Source organism: Panthera tigris, chromosome A3 (assembly GCF_018350195.1).
Source record: "Panthera tigris isolate Pti1 chromosome A3, P.tigris_Pti1_mat1.1, whole genome shotgun sequence".
Taxonomy (NCBI): Eukaryota; Metazoa; Chordata; class Mammalia; order Carnivora; family Felidae; genus Panthera; species Panthera tigris.
The window spans coordinates 86,627,154-86,644,811 of NC_056662.1; the positions used below are offsets into that span (position 1 = coordinate 86,627,154).

The following is a 17,658-nucleotide window of genomic DNA, read 5'->3' on the forward strand; positions in this document are numbered from 1 at the left end:
CAGTTTGTGTTAGAAAAAACTAGAGTAAAAGCTAACATTCAATTTTCCACGTTCGGAATGTCTGAGAAAGCATTTTTTGACTATTAAAAAAGTTTATTTAACAAAAAAGTTCAATATGAAAATGCATGACCTGATTTTTATATTGTAGTAAAACAGGTGCTATGAAGGGGACACGTGGAAGCAGTTGGTTTCTTCTGGTGAACACACCCATTGTTTATACTCGTTCCAAGGCTTCTAACATGATGATACTATTTCCTCGAATTACCTGAAAAAAAAAAAACCCAAAAAAACACAGTTTATTTGACATACTGATGAAAGAATTTTCACAAAATTAATGGTTTTTCAGTATTAAAAATCAGTTTGTGAGGCCTTTTTTCAAGCCACAGGGTTATTATTACATAAATCTTAATTATGACAAGAAGCTACTAAGCCCTTTGTAAAAAAGATGTACGTTTTCTAGATTTAGTAAGAGTAACAAGTCCTCTTTTGAGATGTCAAGTCCCCATGACTCATTTCATCTTCTAAACTGCAGTACTCAACATGTTCCTCTCGGTCCCAAGGAATCTGTTAAGTCAATAGGATAAATGTACAGAATATGTCAGTTTAGGGGTACAAGATTATTTAGGGAAGAAACCAGGATGGAAGTTGTGAAAAATATGCTTTATGAAGATGGCATTTAGTTGGGTCTTGAAAATGGGGTAGATTTTTGACAGGAAGACCAGAAATTCTAGACAAAACCAAGATGAAAAAGTATAGGGGGATAAGGAAAGACTCTAATTTGAATGCAGTAAAAGGTTATGACAGGCAATGGGAAACAAAGACAGTCTGCACTCAAATCTTAGAAGACTTCAAACACCAATGTTAAGATACTTGGAGGACATCATAAAACCATGTAAGACAGTGAAGTTTCAAAGTTGAGGGAATAACCACTGTTCTGGCAATAAAAGAATTGGAGCTTAGAGGCAGGAAGAGAAGTTATAAAGAGCACAGTGCTTAATCAGTAATCATTCTGCAAACGAAGATAAGGAAGGATATTTATGAGCATAGGTGAAATGGCCAGTAACAGTTCAAGAGAGTTAGAATACAAGGGTCAGAAAAATACGTCAAACTAGAAGGCAAGGGGACTTTGAAAATAAGGAGCCCCTGGTGGACTGTAGATCACACTGCAATCACAGATCAGGTCCAGTAGAGCTGGTGAGGTGAAAAGACAGGAGGGGGATGAGAGGAAATACTAGAAATGGAAGCATTCTGATTAGGATTAAAAGTGGAGCTATGCCTATAGGCAGCTGAAGTAAAAATAGCTGTAACTTGTTCTTTTCTCCCCTCATTCTATTTGCTTTATTTACCATATACATTGTTATGGTCTTCCTCGGGAAAATTTTATTTTTAAAAAATTTTTAATGTTTACTTTTGAAAGAGAAAGAGAGTGAGCGTGAGTGGGGGAGGGGCAGAGAGCGAGGGTGACAGACTCTGAAGCAGGCTCCAGGCTCTGAGCTGTCAGCACAGAGCCCGATGCAGAGCTCGAACCCACAAACTGCGTGATCATGACCTGAGCCAAAGTCGGACACTTTGAGCCACCCAGGGGCTCTGAAAATGTCATTTCTATGAGGGCAGCTGCAGTATCCCCAGTGCCTAAAGTGGTAGCAGGCACAGAGAGGGCTCAGTAAGTCCCTGTTAAATAAACAAACTTGCGGGGCGCCTGGGTGGCTCAGTCGGTTAAGCATCCGACTTCGGCTCAGGTCATGATCTCGCGTTCTGTGAGTTCGAGCCCCGCGTCGGGCTCTGTGCTGACAGCTCAGAGCCTAGAGCCTGTTTCAGATTCTGTGTCTCCCTCTCTCTCTGACCCTCCCCCGTTCATGCTGTCTCCTCCTGTCTCAAAAATAAAATAAACGTTAAAAAAAAAAAAATTAAAAACAAACAAACAAACTTGCATGTGACTACTGCAGCTGACAGATTGGAAAGGAACAATGTCTTGGAGGTGGGAAAGTGTCTTGGAGCCTGGCAGATACAAACAGCAATGAGCATGATGAGAAGGTGGCAAAGAAATAAAGAGCAGCATGAAAAAAGAACAATGTCCTGAAAATAGGGACTGAAGGAGCCTATACTCCTAAGTTAGGGATAAAAATCTAATAAACAATATGCTTATTTAGTTCTCAGAGTTTTAATTCCTGGGTTATTTGCAACAGATGGTGAATATCAGATCTCACTGATCAAAGCATGAAAAACTACTAGCTTTCTTTGCTCTCTGCTAAATGTGTCCATTTCTGCTGACCCCTTTCCCTAGAAGGGGAGGATGGCAGAGAAGTTATTTCATATAACTCAAACGTTCAGATCAGAGGCTTTTGGGGGCATTATTAAAAAACAAAATAACACTGTGTCACTCTCATCAACATTTTCTAAAATGGTAGGTATTGCACACTTCTTTGTCCTCTCACGTAGTACACGAAATAAGGGTAGTGAGTGGACACCTTTGTTATATAGTAATTTTCCTCTTTTCTCATTGTGTTTAGGCCTCATTCTCCAAATCAAACTGGAACCATCAGGTCTAGAATTCCATAGTGCTCCTTGTGTGCTTCAAGGCTAGTTTTTGCGAAGTGTTGCAAAGGCTCTTTGTCTCTTGAAAGGGCAGAGCTATCTAATAAAGAATACAAACCTAAAATGGAGCTATAGAACCACAAAGCTAGTAGGAACTCTTGAACTATGCAGCATCTTAATATAGAATTTTTACTACACTCTTAGGGGAACTCTAGGGATGGAGTGGAATCTTGAAGACAGAAGTGAGGCCACTGACAACTCTGGGGATATCTCAGAAGAGGCTAGTTGAGACATCATTAGGTAATTATCCAGTTAACAGATACAGATTACCTCCCCTTCAGAACACACACATTTCTTTTAAGTTTATTTGTTTATTTTGAGAGAGGGAGAGAAAGAGCACAAGTATGGGAGGGGCAGAGAGAAGGAAAGACAGAATCCCAAGCAGGCTCAGCTTTGTCAGCACAGAGCCCAATGCGGGGCTCAAACCCACGAACTGTGAGATCATGACCTGAGCATAAATCAAGAGTCGGACACTTAATTGACTGAGCCACCCAAGTGCCCTGAACACACACTTCTCTAAATATAATAGTATAAAATCATTTCAATGGCCTCGATGGGTCAATGACTTGAACAAGGGAATAACAAAGGCAATGTTTGGCTTTGCCAAACAACTTGTAAAAACAAAACTAACCTATTTGTTTCCCTTCTTTCAACCTCAGAAAAGCCATCCTTGCATTTTCTTTAGAATGTCTTTTTATTAAGGACAACTGATAGGTTATCATTATTTCACTTTCCAAGTGCTAATCAGCTGCAGTATTGCCTACTAACACAAACATGTTTTTGGTCACACAACAAGCATCAGAGGTGGAAGAGCTGATTGCCTAACACAGTAAGTAGGTACTCATTATCTGAATGACTTCAAGATGGCACTGCTTTTAACCAATTTCTGTGTAACAATTAAGGCCATCAAAATTTAGGGGGAGGGGTGCCTGGGTGGCTCAGTCGGTTAAGCATACGACTTCGGCTCAGGTCATGATCTTATAGTTTAGGAGTTCAAGCCCCACGTCCGGGCTCTGTGCTAGCCTGGAGCCTGCTTTGGATTCTGTGTCTCCTCCTCTCTCTGCCCCTCCCATGCTCATGCTCCATCTCTCAATAATAAATAAACGTTAAAAAAAATTTAAAAATTCAGGGGGAAAATTTTGAGACAGATGCATGATCTAGGTTTGATTCCTTCTCTGATAAAGTTCCAAGAAGTGTCACACAAATCTCTGAAACCTTGTCTTCCCAAATTAGAGCAGACTTTTAAAAAGTTTTATTTACTTATTTATTTGAGACAGAGATGGTGGGGGGGGGGGGGGGGGGGGGGGGGGGCAGGGGGGCAGAGACAGAGGGAGAGAAAGTCCCAAGAAGACAGAGCAGAGACTGACTTGAGGCCTGGACTAACGAATCGTGAGATCATGACCTGAGCTGAAATCGAGTTAATCGACTGAGTCAGCCATGTGCCCCAGAACTGACTTTTAAACATCAAAATCGTTATTGAATCTAACAAATCTGTTGAGATATGAACTAAAAATCAAAACTACCCTCTTAGAATCAATATTTCTGAATTTGTAAGAGGAAGGGCTAGAGAAAAATCTTGGGACTATTTAAGAACTGTTTTTAGAAGAAACTAGGTGCTAATGATTTGTCCACAGTTTTATTCATTTTCAATAGAAGTTCAAGGAAAATGTACCTTAAAAGGAAGGTCAGTTTGCATAAAACTTGGAGGGGGAGGGGAGTCTCCCCCATCCCTATCTAGAGACTGACTCTAAGCTGTTTTTCCAGCCCTGACCATCAATGTTTTTCAAATGGAAAAGCATTTGCAAGAAGCACTAACATACACTTTGGAAAGAGTGATTAAAAATTGTGAGGCATGGGGCACTTGAGTGGTTCAGTTGGGTAAGTGTCTGACCCTGATTTCTGCAGTGCAGAGCCTGCTTGGGTTTCTCTTTTCTCTCTCTCTCCCTCCCCCTCCCTCCCCTTCCTTCTCTCTCCCTCTCCCTCCCTCTCTCTCTCTTTCCTCCTTCTCTCTCTGCCTCTTCCCTGCTCTGGTGTGCCCATACGTGCTCTCTCTCAAAATAAATAAATAAATAAATAAATAAATAAATAAACAAACAAACAAACAAACTTTAAAAAAAAAAAAAAGGCAAGGCTAACAATTATGAACTTTTACCACCTTTTAGAGATCTTTATGTTCAGTAATTTGCTAAAGTAGAAGTTGTCCTTTTTAATTTACTTTTCCCAAGAAACCTGGGGCTTACCACTTACTGGGTATATTGTCCTGTGCTGGACAAAGAGTAGAGTTCAAAGTCTGGGTTTTGTTGACAAACATCAAAAACTTTCTCAGTAGCCATACCACCATGCCCTAATGAATACAGAAATGTTTACTCCTATAATTGTTTCTGGGTTTTTTTCCCTATTTTCTTTCATGTGAATGGCTGTCACTGTGATCATCCCTTGCAACTTTTACCTTGGCCACTTTTTAAAAAAAAAAATCTTTTTTTTAAACATTTATTCATTTTTGAGAGACATGAGTGTGAGTCAGGGAGGGCCAGAGGGAGACACAGAATCCAAAGCAGGCTTCAGGCTCTGAGCTGTCAGCAGAGTCCAATATGGGGCCTGAACTCACAGACCAGGAGATCATGACCTCAGACGCTTAGCCAACTGAGCCAACCAGGTGCCCCTACCCTGAAGGCCACCTTTAAATTTGGGTGTGACAAATCAGAAAATCTGGGTTTAATTATACATACAATTAAAATCAAAAAGTATAATTTGGCCTAGCAGATTTGGATCACATGGGCACTTGTTAGATAAAATCTTAAAAAACAAAAATGTAGATTCTATGTAATCTCTACACCCAACGTGGGGAGCAAACTCACAACCCCGAGATCAAGAGTCACATGCTCTTCTGGCTGAGCCAGCCAGGCGCCTCAACAGAACATGCATAAGAAGATTTTCTGGGAATTCATAAGCACGTTAAAATTGACTATAACGAAGGACTGACTTTGGCCTCTATTATAAAGACTTTGCTAAAGCAAAGTAAAAAATGACTTCTTACTATTGTTTCAATCCAAGAACTTCAGAGTGTTCTGCGTAAGATTCAGATCTAACCTACAGGAATGGAGATTACATCACAGCTGAATGACTGCCATATGTCCAATGTCCAACTAAATGGGAGATGGAAAGTTTAATCTTGCCTGTTATTTTCCTAATTCCATTTTACCCCAAGACTTTAATAGAAGGGAAATTAATCCTTATTCCAAGATAAATACAAAATCTCTAAGAGAAACCTTCTATCTTTACTTACCACCATTCCAATATTGTTCTGTTGCCCACTAGTTGCCATCTCCACACATTCATCTATCACAAGATTCATAAAGGGATCGAACCCCCGCAATATTCCTTGGACATGTCTGCCACCATTTAATTTCACTATAAAATGGGAAAAAGAAGTTTAATAAAACTGACCATTAGATATCAACCGTTCATTAAAAATTAAGTGGAATAAAACTCAGGTACCTGAGATATATAATCCATTATCCTTATTATCTACCAAGCAGTGAGCTAAACATTTCACGTTTAATTCCATGTTTAAACTTACCAAAAAAAAAAGGGGGGGGGGGCACCTGGATGGCTCAATCGGTTGTGTCCGACTTTGGCTCAGGTCACGATCTCATAGTTCGTGAGTTTAAGCCCCGCATCAGGCTCTGTGCTTACGGCTCAGAGCCTGTAGCCTGCTTCAGATTCTGTGTCTCCCTCTCTGCCTCTCCCCCAATCACACTTGGTCTCTCTCAAAAATAACAACAACAACAAACCCCCCCAAAAATCCAGGTACGGGAATGGGTGAAATAGACGATGGGGATTAAGGAGTGCACTTGCCATGATGAACACAGGATAATGCATGGAAGTGCTGAATCACTATACTGTACACCTGAAACCAATATAACACTGTATGTTAACTATTTTGGAATTAAAATAAAATTTTAAAGAAAAAAAAACTTACGAAAATCCTATCCAGTAGAATTATCATAACTTTTTATGAGGGAAATGAAGTATAGAGCTTCTTAAGAAACTGGTTCAAGGTTTTACAAGTACTGTGGGCTAGAACTGGAATTCAAAGGGAAGGCTGCTTGCCTTTGAAGCCCTGGTCTTAACTCCTATATACTTCAAGTACTGTACAGGTCAGATTTTTAGTCCTAGTCCAAGTCCTTTGCTTTAAAGGAAAAAAGGTTGATAAATTTTTAAATATCACAAAATAGGAAAATCCCATTAATTTTGTCTAAGTGAGGGAGGGCTTCTAGGAAATAGTACTGTGCAATCTGTTAACTATCAGAAATTAGGGGGGTGCTTGGGTGGCTCAGACAGTTAAGTGTCTGACTCGATTTTGGCTCAGGTCATGATCTCACGGTTCATGGGATTGAGCCCCACAATGGGCTCTGCACTGACAGTGCGGAACCTGCTTGGGATTTTCTCTCTTCTTCTCTTTGCCACTCCCCTATGCACTCTCTCTCTCAAAATAAAAAGACAAACATTAAAAAAGATTAGATAACAAAATTGCTTGCGTAGGATTTCAATAAACCTGCTTAATTAATGGATGTGAATTAGAGGTCCTGTGTGCTGTAAATCTTTATAAAGTTGCTCCAAACATTATATTGCCAAGACACATGCAGAAAGCAACTAACTAAAAACGAAACAAAAGACCCCCAAAAAACTTACATGATAATTTCTTGTCCATAAATCTGAAAAAGCAAAAAGGGGTAAAATTATATAAATGATTAAAAAAATTTAAGCATAAATAAGCACAAAAGTAGGTACAGTCAATATAATTTGTTAAAATTGGACAATAAAAATAATGAAATTTAAAATAGCAAACACCTTGTACTGCTGTAAAGGAGGCAGGAATAAAGGGGTACCTCATTTAGCACTTACACAGAGAAATAGAATTTAGGAAGGGGCAAGATAATAAAAATGGAATGGATTTAGAATATATTAATGTACATCAAATGAGCCTTTATCCTGATACGAATTACAAAAACATTCTTGTTGTTCAATACTGACCTAATTTTTGATGACTGGACTTTACTATATTTAAAGATTTCAAAATCATTTTTGGGGCGCCTGGGTGGCTCAGTGGAATGAGCGTGTCTGACTTTGGGTCAGGTCATGATCTCATGGTTTGTGAGTTCAAGCCCTGTATCAGGCTCATGGGTGTCAGCATGAAGCCTAAGCTTTGGATCCTCTGTTCCCCTCCCCGCTCAAAAATAAATAAACATTAAAAAAAATTTTAAGTTTTAGAGCCCAACATGGGGCTCTAACTCACAACTCCAAGATCAGGTGTTGCATGCTCTACCAACTGAGCCAGTCTGGCGCCCCTTGATGACTGGATTTTATAGCCATAACAAAAACAAAGATGTGTTTAGATTTTGGTTATTAGCAAAACCAAAGCTGTGAGAAAACTAGAAGGTAATAAAACTATATCCAAATCAATAGCTATTTTATATTTGAGACAATAAGGAGCGTTCTTTTATTTAATATTAAGCATCAATCTTAAGTGTTCAAGATATTCCTCAACACTTAAGTATTTTTTAGCAAAATAAATACATATCTTGAAGCTTTAAAAAAAATCTGGATTAAACAGGGAAATTCCATCTCAGCAGGATATTATGAGAATACTAAGCTATGTAGTCAAACCAGTTTTTCCCTCTTCCAGTTACAGGCTACAAAATATGAAATTTCATGCAATTTTAATGCAGAACATATCATGGGAGAATTTAAATATAAATTAAGACAGGCCTGACAAAAGGTGTGAGAAGACACACAAATAAAAATATTTAGTATGGTAATTTTATTTTAATATGATATATACAATGCAACATAACACAAATTACTTAATCTTTATGATGACTATATAAAGTTATATATTGTTATTACCACCACTGTATAGATGAGGAACTGAGTCTCAGAAAGGTTAAGTAAATTGCCCAAGGTCACAGAGCAGGTGAGACAGTTTAAGCAAATACAAATGGTTCATTTTGGCTGGAGAATAGGGCAAATATTAGTGTGTGTAATATTTGGTGCTTGGATTTCAGATGGAGGAGCTTGAATGCCGGGTCAAGAACTCTGGACTTTACCATGCAGACAGTGATAAATTAGTAAAACAGAGTCCAGTCTTTGGCAAGACTACTGTGGCAGCAATTTTTAAGAGGTGGGAGGGAGAACTGGGTTAGGCCTCGGTATCTTGACCTCCACATTAACATCTGGGGCCAGATAATTCTTTGTTGAAGGATGTCCAGTGCATTGTACAATGTTGAACAACATCCCTGGCCTCTACTCACTAGATGCCTGCTGACAGAACCCGAATTCCTAGCCCCTAGTTAAGAACTACTGAGTTAGGCTAAACCAGGAGGAGGGCATAAAAGAGTAAAAGATGGTATTTATGAGACGGTAAAGGAAAAAAAAAAAAATTTAAGGTCATTTTCAAGGTAGGTCTCAAAGGATTTCACAACACATGAAATGTAGAGATGAGAAAAATATTAAAGCTAGTTTCATCCTCTGAAATTCTCAAATAGGAAATCTAACATTACACGTAGAGAACGACTCTTTTGTTAAAAAATAATCACCATTTTACCAGTTCTTGATAAATCCAGGATACCTGTAAGATTTTATCAGCTCATCAATAGAACAGTAAGTTTCAGATTAGCGTTTTCACAATAATTTTGATTTTTCTTAAAGTTAGGCTTATAATTTTTGCACAAAATGGCTTTGATACAAATGTGCATTTAAATGTAAATATGACTTTCAATTAAGTCTGACTTCTTTATGGAGCTGGAACTATACAGAGGCCAGATGGCTTTCTCCCAAATTGATCCCTGAAACAATTTTGTATCTGTTGTGTTATCCAACTACTACCTGCAAGAATCCTGGCATTACATGGTCTAAACAGGATAGAGACATACTTAGGAGTCATGGAACATGTTAAGTTCAGTCAGGCGTTGTTTGAAGAGGTTAAAACTTTAAACTGCGTCTATCTTAAGTAGGAATATCCTGTTTGGAGTTGATTTTACTGGGTGCAGGAAAAAAACCCAAAACCCTAGTCTTCTCTGACAGGAAAAAAACAAACAAAACAAAACAAGGAAGGTTCTCACACAAATGGTAACAGAGCCAGGTATCAAATGACATTCACATTTAACTTAAGCACAAGAAAGCAAAAGAAAGGAATAGGATTTCCAAATTAAAGCTCAAAGTTGAGGCACCTGAGTGGCCCAGTCGGTTATGCGTGGGACTCTTGATTTCTACTCAGGTCATGATCTCAGTCTCCTAAGATGAAGCCCAGCAGGCTCCTTGGTGCTGGAGTCTGCTTGAGAACCTTTCCCCCTCTGCCCCTCTCCTGCTTACAACTCTCTCAAACAAAACAAAACCTCAGAGACAGCTATAAACTAAAAAACTAAAGTGGCTTTATAGGGCATGCCTGGGTGGCTCAGTAAGCTAAGCATCTCACTCTTGGTTTCAGCTCAGGTCATGATACTAGGGTTGGTGAGCTGGAGGCCCGCCTCTGACTATGAAAGTGCAGAGCCTGCTAGGAGGGATTCTCTCCCTTTCTTTCTGCCCCCCACCCCCGTGCTCACTCTCTCAAAATAAACTTAAAAAAAGTTACTTTTGACTCCTCATACACTATTAAGCACGTCCATTCTGCCCATCTTAGTTCTTTATATATAAATTACTCTCCAGCCACCTTATCTAGAACTTAACGCTATTCAAGATGTTCAACAAAGAATGGCACCCCAGATCTCCAAGCAAAGGAGAAAGAGCATGAGAGTGCGTTGGGAGACGTGGGCTCGGAAGATCCAGCTAGAGAGGCGAGAAGACAGTACAGAGGCGCCTTGTCCGTCAGTGGTAACCAAACCATGCAGACCAAGCCTAAACGAGATGTCTGCGCGGGCTTCAGGCACAGGCGCGAGACGCTCCCAGGCTCTCTGCGGCCTCGGCCCGAATACGCACGCCAGGCACACTGGAGGAAATGGAGAAGGACCTAAGTAACTCGAAGCACGGAAAGAAGCTACTACTTAGACGCAGGCCTCTCACATACTTACTTTTTCAACTCGGGAGGGTGAGCTTTGCTCATGATGCTTACTCGGCGAGCTCAAAGATGCCTCCAAACGGAATTCGTGGAGTCCTTCACGCTCCCGCGTTAGGCCCGGCGTTTTGCGTCTGACGTCACCAATCCCGTCAGCCAATCCATTGTTGGCGGATTTCACATTTTACCTCGCGATACTTACGGCTTAGGGGGCGGCCTTAACTCGCCTATCAGGCTCGAGCTTTCGGTTGCGTCGCCAGCGATTGGCCAAGAAGGGGTGAGGGGGTGGGGCCTCAAGTTCGCGTCTCAATTCCGTTTCGTCGTGTGTAAGATTGGCTTAGTGGTTCAGTTTCTAGCTTTTAGGCGAAACCACTTAATCCCCTTCTTTGTGCATTGTTTCGGTTATCTTCTTCAATATACTAAGTGAATCTAGGTTCTGGAGGAGCAGGCCCTTAATATTTCTTTGGCGTATATTCCTACATATTGTCATGGTAAATTTAGGGTTCAGTAACATCAATTAGAGACCTCTGGACACCAGAGAAGTTGGGTGATTGGCCTCAGTTTCTAAGAACTTTAATCTATAGCGTGGAAGTGTATTCCCTGACAGTCCTGCAATTCTTATAACAATGTCTCCAGAACCCCACTTAATGTACCTTGCTCCTATATAAAAAACATGAGTAATCTCTGAGACACTCTTGACTTAAAAATCAATTCAAATGTAAAAAGTGATCTCTGACTTGCTCCCAGTTAGGTTATCCAAAACAGAGGAATACACATTTATGGATAAATAAAATTGGTATTACATAAGACTTAGGCCAAAATAGTAAAGCCTTGGTGATTCTAAGTAGGGGAGGGGATGATTGTCCAAAATTCAATTCATTCCTAATTTTCAGGAATGGATCTATTTTAATACTAATGATAGTAAAGACTTAGTTAAACTCATCACATAGTTTGTATTCTTGGTACTCAAAATCCTAGACATTGCATTTTCTCAAGAGGGTTCCTTAACTACCCCTCTACCTCTTGCTGTTACTGTTAAGTTGAAGCTAGAGACCTGAAATGCATATCGACTTTCTTTTTTTTAGCCTTATAGACAGTTTCTTTTTACATTAACGGACTTTAAGTCATAGTGCCTGTCCTCAAAGTTTCTCCCATTTACAATGAACCAGTCCTGCATTTGAACCATAACTCATAACAAATCTTCACTCTTCATGACATTTGAAGAAACTTATTTCACATTACAAGGAGAAGCATCCTAAGAAAGTTATATATTCATTGCCCAGATATATGTCAAGAAACACAGTAGTGGAGGAAAAACTAAACCTTATTTATTTTTTAAAACTGAACCACTAGGAAAATATATCACAGCCTTGAAACACCAAACACAGGCTATATTATCATTTTAAGTAATAAGATGGTAAAAAGACAATAAGGTCCTTATCAAAATGAAAAGGTGCTAGAGCTGGGGCAGGAACACTGCTTGCTGTAAAGGCCCCAGGCAAAAGTGGTATTTGGTAATAGGGGCGGGGTTTGCCCCTCTTTTGCTTTAAAGGAATCACAGCTCACCCCTGAGTTGATTACTTTTTCTCCTTTGACCTTCCTGTTGCCAAGAGATTGTCTCGATATGGCTCTGTTATTTCAGGGGGAGAGACAAGCAATGCTGAGTTTAGGATTTCATTCCATTCTGTTCTGTAAAAACCATGTTTTTCCATATCCAGTACTTAATATTTCTCTTAATTAAGAAGGCAACAGTTCCTCCTTCAATGTTCATTCCTGGATACCGGTATATAGTGCAATCAACCCCCCCACTTCCCTTCAAGGGAGAGTATCACTGTAAGATTTTCCTGTCACTCTGCTGCAGACAGTCTCAGGGCCCACCATGGCAGCCAGTGAGACGGAAGTTCTCTCCATACCCAGCGTAACATCGCCTCTCATGTTTTTGCAGGGTCCTCCAGCTGAAAGACGTAATGCATCTTTCGAGAAATGCATATCCACATCCTCGTTGGCAGAAACAGATATCCATAAGAACTGTTCAAAGTTCTTATCCAAACTACCTCTCCCAATGCCACATCTTAAATCAATTTCATGCCCTTGTATATAAAATAAAACCAAGCAAAACAAAGACTCAGAAACCTTTTTTCCCTTCTAAATTAGTGACCTCACGGACTTTGTTTTACAGCTTATGGAAAACGATTTAGTGACCCTTCTGGTGAACAGGAGGTTGGCAACAAACAGAAACACCTCTGCTCATACCACCAGATCACAGAAAGGTTAACAGGAACCTGCCAGCCTGTTGGTACCTGTATGCTAAAGAGAATCTGGTACCTTGGAGGGCTCTGGCTTAGTACAAGGGAGATCCCTAGTGCCAGGACAAGCATCTGAAATTTAGGTTATCAAAAACTCTCCTGTGCTATCTCCGACCCAAATTTTAGCACCAGTTTTTTTTTCATTTCACTTTCCAGGGTTGAAACATAAAGGAACCAGTGTCCAGAGGCAAGTGACACATGCCTCAAACTTGCTGCCATCCTTAATTTCTTCATAAACTTCATTTTAAAGACCAAAACTCCCATTTCTCTTTTTAAATAGATTCCTGCTGTCAGCCCAGATGGCCAGTTGCAAAGACTTCTATTTCCCAATGGACAAGAGAGACTCCTTCATCTTCTTGGTCATGGTCGGGATGAGGTGCATGTGGTCATCCACACACTTGGTCACACAACTCTCCAGCTGCCGCTTCACCTGAAGCTCTTTACTTCCCGCATCTATTGAATCTTTGGCTTTGTCATTGCAATGCATGGTACACCGGGCCAGGCGGTCCTGTGGCAAGAAGGAAGATGGTAGAGAAGGTTGAAAGGCTGGCCTTCATTTACCAAGTGCATACCATGTGCTAGGCCCTCTGCTACATATTTTGGCTTGACAAATATAATCTTGATCAATTAAAGGGACACTATAGTGCAATTAACCAAGATTATCCTGACTGAAATGGAGGGTAGCATGGGAGGGTCCAGACAAAGCATTACAAGACAGAATAAATTATACAGAAGCCCCTCCCAGGAAATGAGAAGTACCCAGTGGCTACTGTTAGTCAGCTATAGTTAAGACTTACAAACATTTTGGGGTGCCTGGGTGGCTCAGTTGGTTAAGTGCCCGACTCTTGATTTTGGCTCAGGTCATAATCTCATGGTTGGTGAGATGGAGCCTCTAGTGGGTTCTGTGCTGACAGCTTGGAGCCTGCTTGGGATTCTCTCTCTCCCTCTCTCTCCTCCCCTCCCCTGCTTTGGTGCAATCTCTCTCAAAATAAACAGACATTAATAAAAAATTAAAAACAAAGACTTAGAAATATTTTGATTCTTTAATATCTGTCCTTGTAACAGAAAAACACTCAACAAGTATTTATTGAGTATTTACTATGTGCCAGGTACTCTTCTAATGCTGGTGACTATAGCAATGAGTAAAACAGATAAAGTTCTTGCCCTCATTGAACTTATATTTCAGTGAGGGAAGATAGACAAAATAAGTGGAGGTTGGATATATGAATCTGGAGATCAGGAGTGAAGTTGGTCTAGAGATATGAATGAATGTAGGAATTGTCAGGCTATATATGATATTTATAGCAGATATTTATAGCTATGAGACTAGAGAACTAGATCCAAAAGAGAAAAGGTCCAAGGACAGCCCTAGGCACTCTCATGCTCACATGCTGGAGAGGGGAAAGGCAGGAAAGGAGGCCAAGAAAGGATGGGCAGGGAGACAGGTGGAAAACCAGACAGAGGTGTCTTGGTGCCCAACTGAACAAACTATTTCAAGGAGGAGGGGAGTGATCACTGTGTCAGTGATGCAGACAGGTTGAGTAAGATGAGGGATGAGAAAGGACTACTGGATTTAGCTCCATAGAGGGGAGTGGCCAGAGCAGTTCTGGCAGAGTAGAAGAGTAAATCTAATCTAATTAGTAAATCTGAGAGTAAATCTAATTGTAGAGGACTAACAGAAGGAGAAAGTTACACAGCAATTCAAGAATCAAAATTTCAAAGAGCCTATCTACAAAATTAGCCGTAGTTCGGGACCTTGGACTAAGTTATTCCTCACAGTGTCAGTCATTTTAAGAATTCTGTATAGCAGAATGTAAAAATTGTATACTAGATACAATTTTTCCCATGCAGACAGAATCTCAGGCTATGAAAAACTGGTTCAGAAGGGGGCTCTGCTTTTCCAACCTGCAGGAAAGTATAGTCATAGGAAGGGAATAAAATGAAGTTGTGGCTACCCTTTTCTCCAGAGACAGATACAGTGGATACCTTTTGCTCTTAGCGACCTCAGAAGGGCTTGTGAGAAGGGCATCAATGAGTCAGCAATACTAATGCTTCATATAAATGACTGCTCTTTAGTGACACAGGAGCTGCCCTTTGGGTATAGCAAACGGGGGGGGGGGTTCTGGGTGGGCAAATCCACAAAATGATGGCAGGATATTGCTCTAATCTGCACTTTTTTTTTTTTTTTGACGTTTATTTATTTTTGAGACAGAGAGAGACAGAGCATGAATGGGGGAAGGGCAGAGAGAGAGGGAGACACAGAATCGGAAGCAGGCTCCAGGCTCTGAGCCATCAGCCCAGAGCCCGACGCGGGGCTCGAACTCACGGACCGCGAGATCATGACCTGAGCTGAAGTCGGACGCTTAACCGACTGAGCCACCCAGGCGCCCCTAATCTGCACCTCTTTAAGACTAGCCTACTTCACTTTCCTGGGGATTGTACTATTTTAAGAATGAATTAATACATGTTTTAGAAAGCTTTATACTATACACTATATGTATTATATTTTTTGTCTATGGGGGAAAAAGGCTTTTGATCATGAACTCCCTTTTACAACACTGTTTCTATGGGAAATACTTATAGCACTCAACCTCCAGGAGTTTTTCACAAATTTCAAACCCTGTGAAGACTGGCTGGCCATAGGACTGTTCAAATGTTAAAAGAACCAAGACATTAAAACCAAACACTTATCATCTCCTGCAAAAGAGCAATATCAAGGACCGGAGTCTTCTGTTTGGGCTTTCCTCACCTGGAACTTCTCCAGCTCAGTGGTCACCAGGGCCTGGGCTTGGGCCAGAGGTGCATGGCAGCGTTCAATGCACTGGTGCACCTGCTGCATGGACGCCTGGCTGTCTTCACAACAGTTGGCACTGCACCGGAACATGAGGCCCTGGGGAGGGTGGGCAGAGTGAAGTTAGGTAGGAAAGCCTCTGGGGCAGAGATAACCATGGAGTGCAACAGAGGAGCGCCTACATTTGCACCTCTCCTTCTAACAGACATCAACAACCTAAAACCACAAATGGGAAAATTATCCTCGAAGCCTAGCAGAGTGTTTCGTGGTCTTCTTGCTTCTAGCTCATTGGCACTTGTTGCACAGATGGCTAGGTGGACGAAGAAGGTGGCGGTTGGTCAAGTTGAAGCCAAGTTCTGAAAACCCGGTACCTATATCACAGGGTTCAGAGGTCAGTAACCTAGAAATCTACATTCCACAAGGGGGCCACTGATCCATTAATCAATGACTCCAGAGCACTACAAGAGAAACCCACAATTCAGTAAGGGAGGCAGGACTAACAGCCACATACATTTAGGGGATCAAAGCAGAAATGCATATAAACCAGAGCTGTGTGGAGCGACACAGAAGCAGGTATCACCCGGCCACGGAGGAGGCCAAGCGCTTCTGCCTTTCCGGTGTTTCACCTTGGCCGTGCCCTTTCTGGGTCTCGGCCTCGTCACCTGAGGAAGGGGCCGTTCAAGACAGACAAGCGGGGTAGGCAGAACGCTTCACCCAGGGAACTTTCTAACCCTGGTCCGGGGTCTAACACCAGCTCCCTCGAGCTGGCCTGGGGCGGGGGAGGGAAGGGAGGGGGGGAACGGCCTTGCGCGTGGTGAGGGATCACAGATTTCAACCTCTCGGCGGAAGCTCCAGGAGTTCTGAGACTAAGAGGTGCTTCTGAGGACGCCGCGGCGACCCCAGGGACACCCCGACTCGAGTCTGCGGGAAGGCGGGCAGCAGCGCGTCGCGGCTGCGGGAAGGGAACTGCGAACCGCTGGAACTCTCCGCCATGGCCCCCGCCCGCTACCTGCATCTTCCGGATGTTCTCTCTCTCCAGACTCTTCACCATGGAGTCCACTGCCTCCTGCACCCGCAGCTGCTGCAGCTCCGCCATGGCGACCCCGCGCTACACCCACATGGACTCCGGCGCTCAGACCCGCCTCCTCGCCGCCTCTTCCAGGGTCACTGTCGCTCTTCCCGGCCCACGCCGCCGCCTGGCGTCGGAGAAGAGGAACTGCACGCCACCCGCCTGCAATCCCAGTGCGACCTCGACCGACCTCGGCTTGCGACCCCGCGCCTCTTGTGCGGTGCTGAGCCTGATCCCTAGCGGGTTCGTGGGAACGCTGGGGCTCCCTGTCTCCTTCCCCTCCCCCCTCCTCCCTCTTTCCCTGTCTTCCTTCGGAGTCTTAAAAAATATTTAATATAATTAACATCCAGATCAAAGCGCAAATTTTAGATGAACAGTTTGAGGAATTTTAACAAACCTTGCACGGTCTAGTCAGTCTCCACCCTTTCTCCTCCTAACCACCACCCTGACCCCAGGCAAACACTGATCTGGGTTCTGTTAGTACAGATGAATTTTACCTTTCTGGAATTTCATACACACACACACACACACACACACACACAGTTGACCTTTGGACAATGTGGGATTAATGTGGCATTAGGGATCCTGACCACCCGCCCCCCATGCCCATATAACTTTTGACTTTAAAACTAATAAATAGCCTACTGTTGACCAGAAGCCTTACTGATAACATAAACAGTCAATTAACACATATTTTGAATATTAAATGTATTCTATGCTATATTATAGTAAAGTAAGCTAGAGAAAAGACAGTGTTGTTAGGAAAATCATAAGGAAGTGAAAATACATTTATAGTACTGTATTTACTGAAAAAAATCCCTCTATAAGTGGACTGATGCAGTTC

At 41.8% G+C, this 17,658-nt stretch overlaps 2 protein-coding genes across 7 annotated transcripts in view; both read right to left on the reverse strand.

Moving 5' to 3' along the window:
- Window positions 1-72: 72 nt before the first annotated feature.
- Window positions 73-10,786, reverse strand: SNRPG (small nuclear ribonucleoprotein polypeptide G). The gene is made up of 4 exons (XM_007083414.3): window positions 10,665-10,786; window positions 7,291-7,313; window positions 5,882-6,006; window positions 73-265 (listed from the first exon to the last, which is right to left on the reverse strand). The coding sequence occupies exons 1-4, from the start codon at window positions 10,694-10,696 to the stop codon at window positions 215-217; spliced, it is 231 nt and encodes a 76-aa protein (XP_007083476.1). The 5' UTR covers window positions 10,697-10,786; the 3' UTR covers window positions 73-214.
- A 1,168-nt stretch (window positions 10,787-11,954) lies between these two features.
- The window catches only part of FAM136A (family with sequence similarity 136 member A), a 68,730-nt gene continuing 63,026 nt past the window's right edge, over window positions 11,955-17,658 (reverse strand). For 3 of the 6 annotated variants that reach the window (XM_042979641.1, XM_042979640.1, XM_042979642.1), the window contains exons 4-5: window positions 15,704-15,844; window positions 11,955-13,462 (exon numbers count right to left, since the gene is read on the reverse strand). In XM_042979641.1, coding sequence (XP_042835575.1) covers window positions 13,274-13,462; window positions 15,704-15,844 — 330 coding nt within the window. In that variant the 3' untranslated portion in view covers window positions 11,955-13,273. Of the gene's footprint in view, window positions 13,463-15,703; window positions 15,845-15,927; window positions 16,232-16,256; window positions 16,718-16,754; window positions 16,873-17,658 lie in introns of those variants that run through there. The other 3 variants (XM_042979643.1, XM_042979644.1, NM_001290606.1) reach the window with 3 other exon arrangements.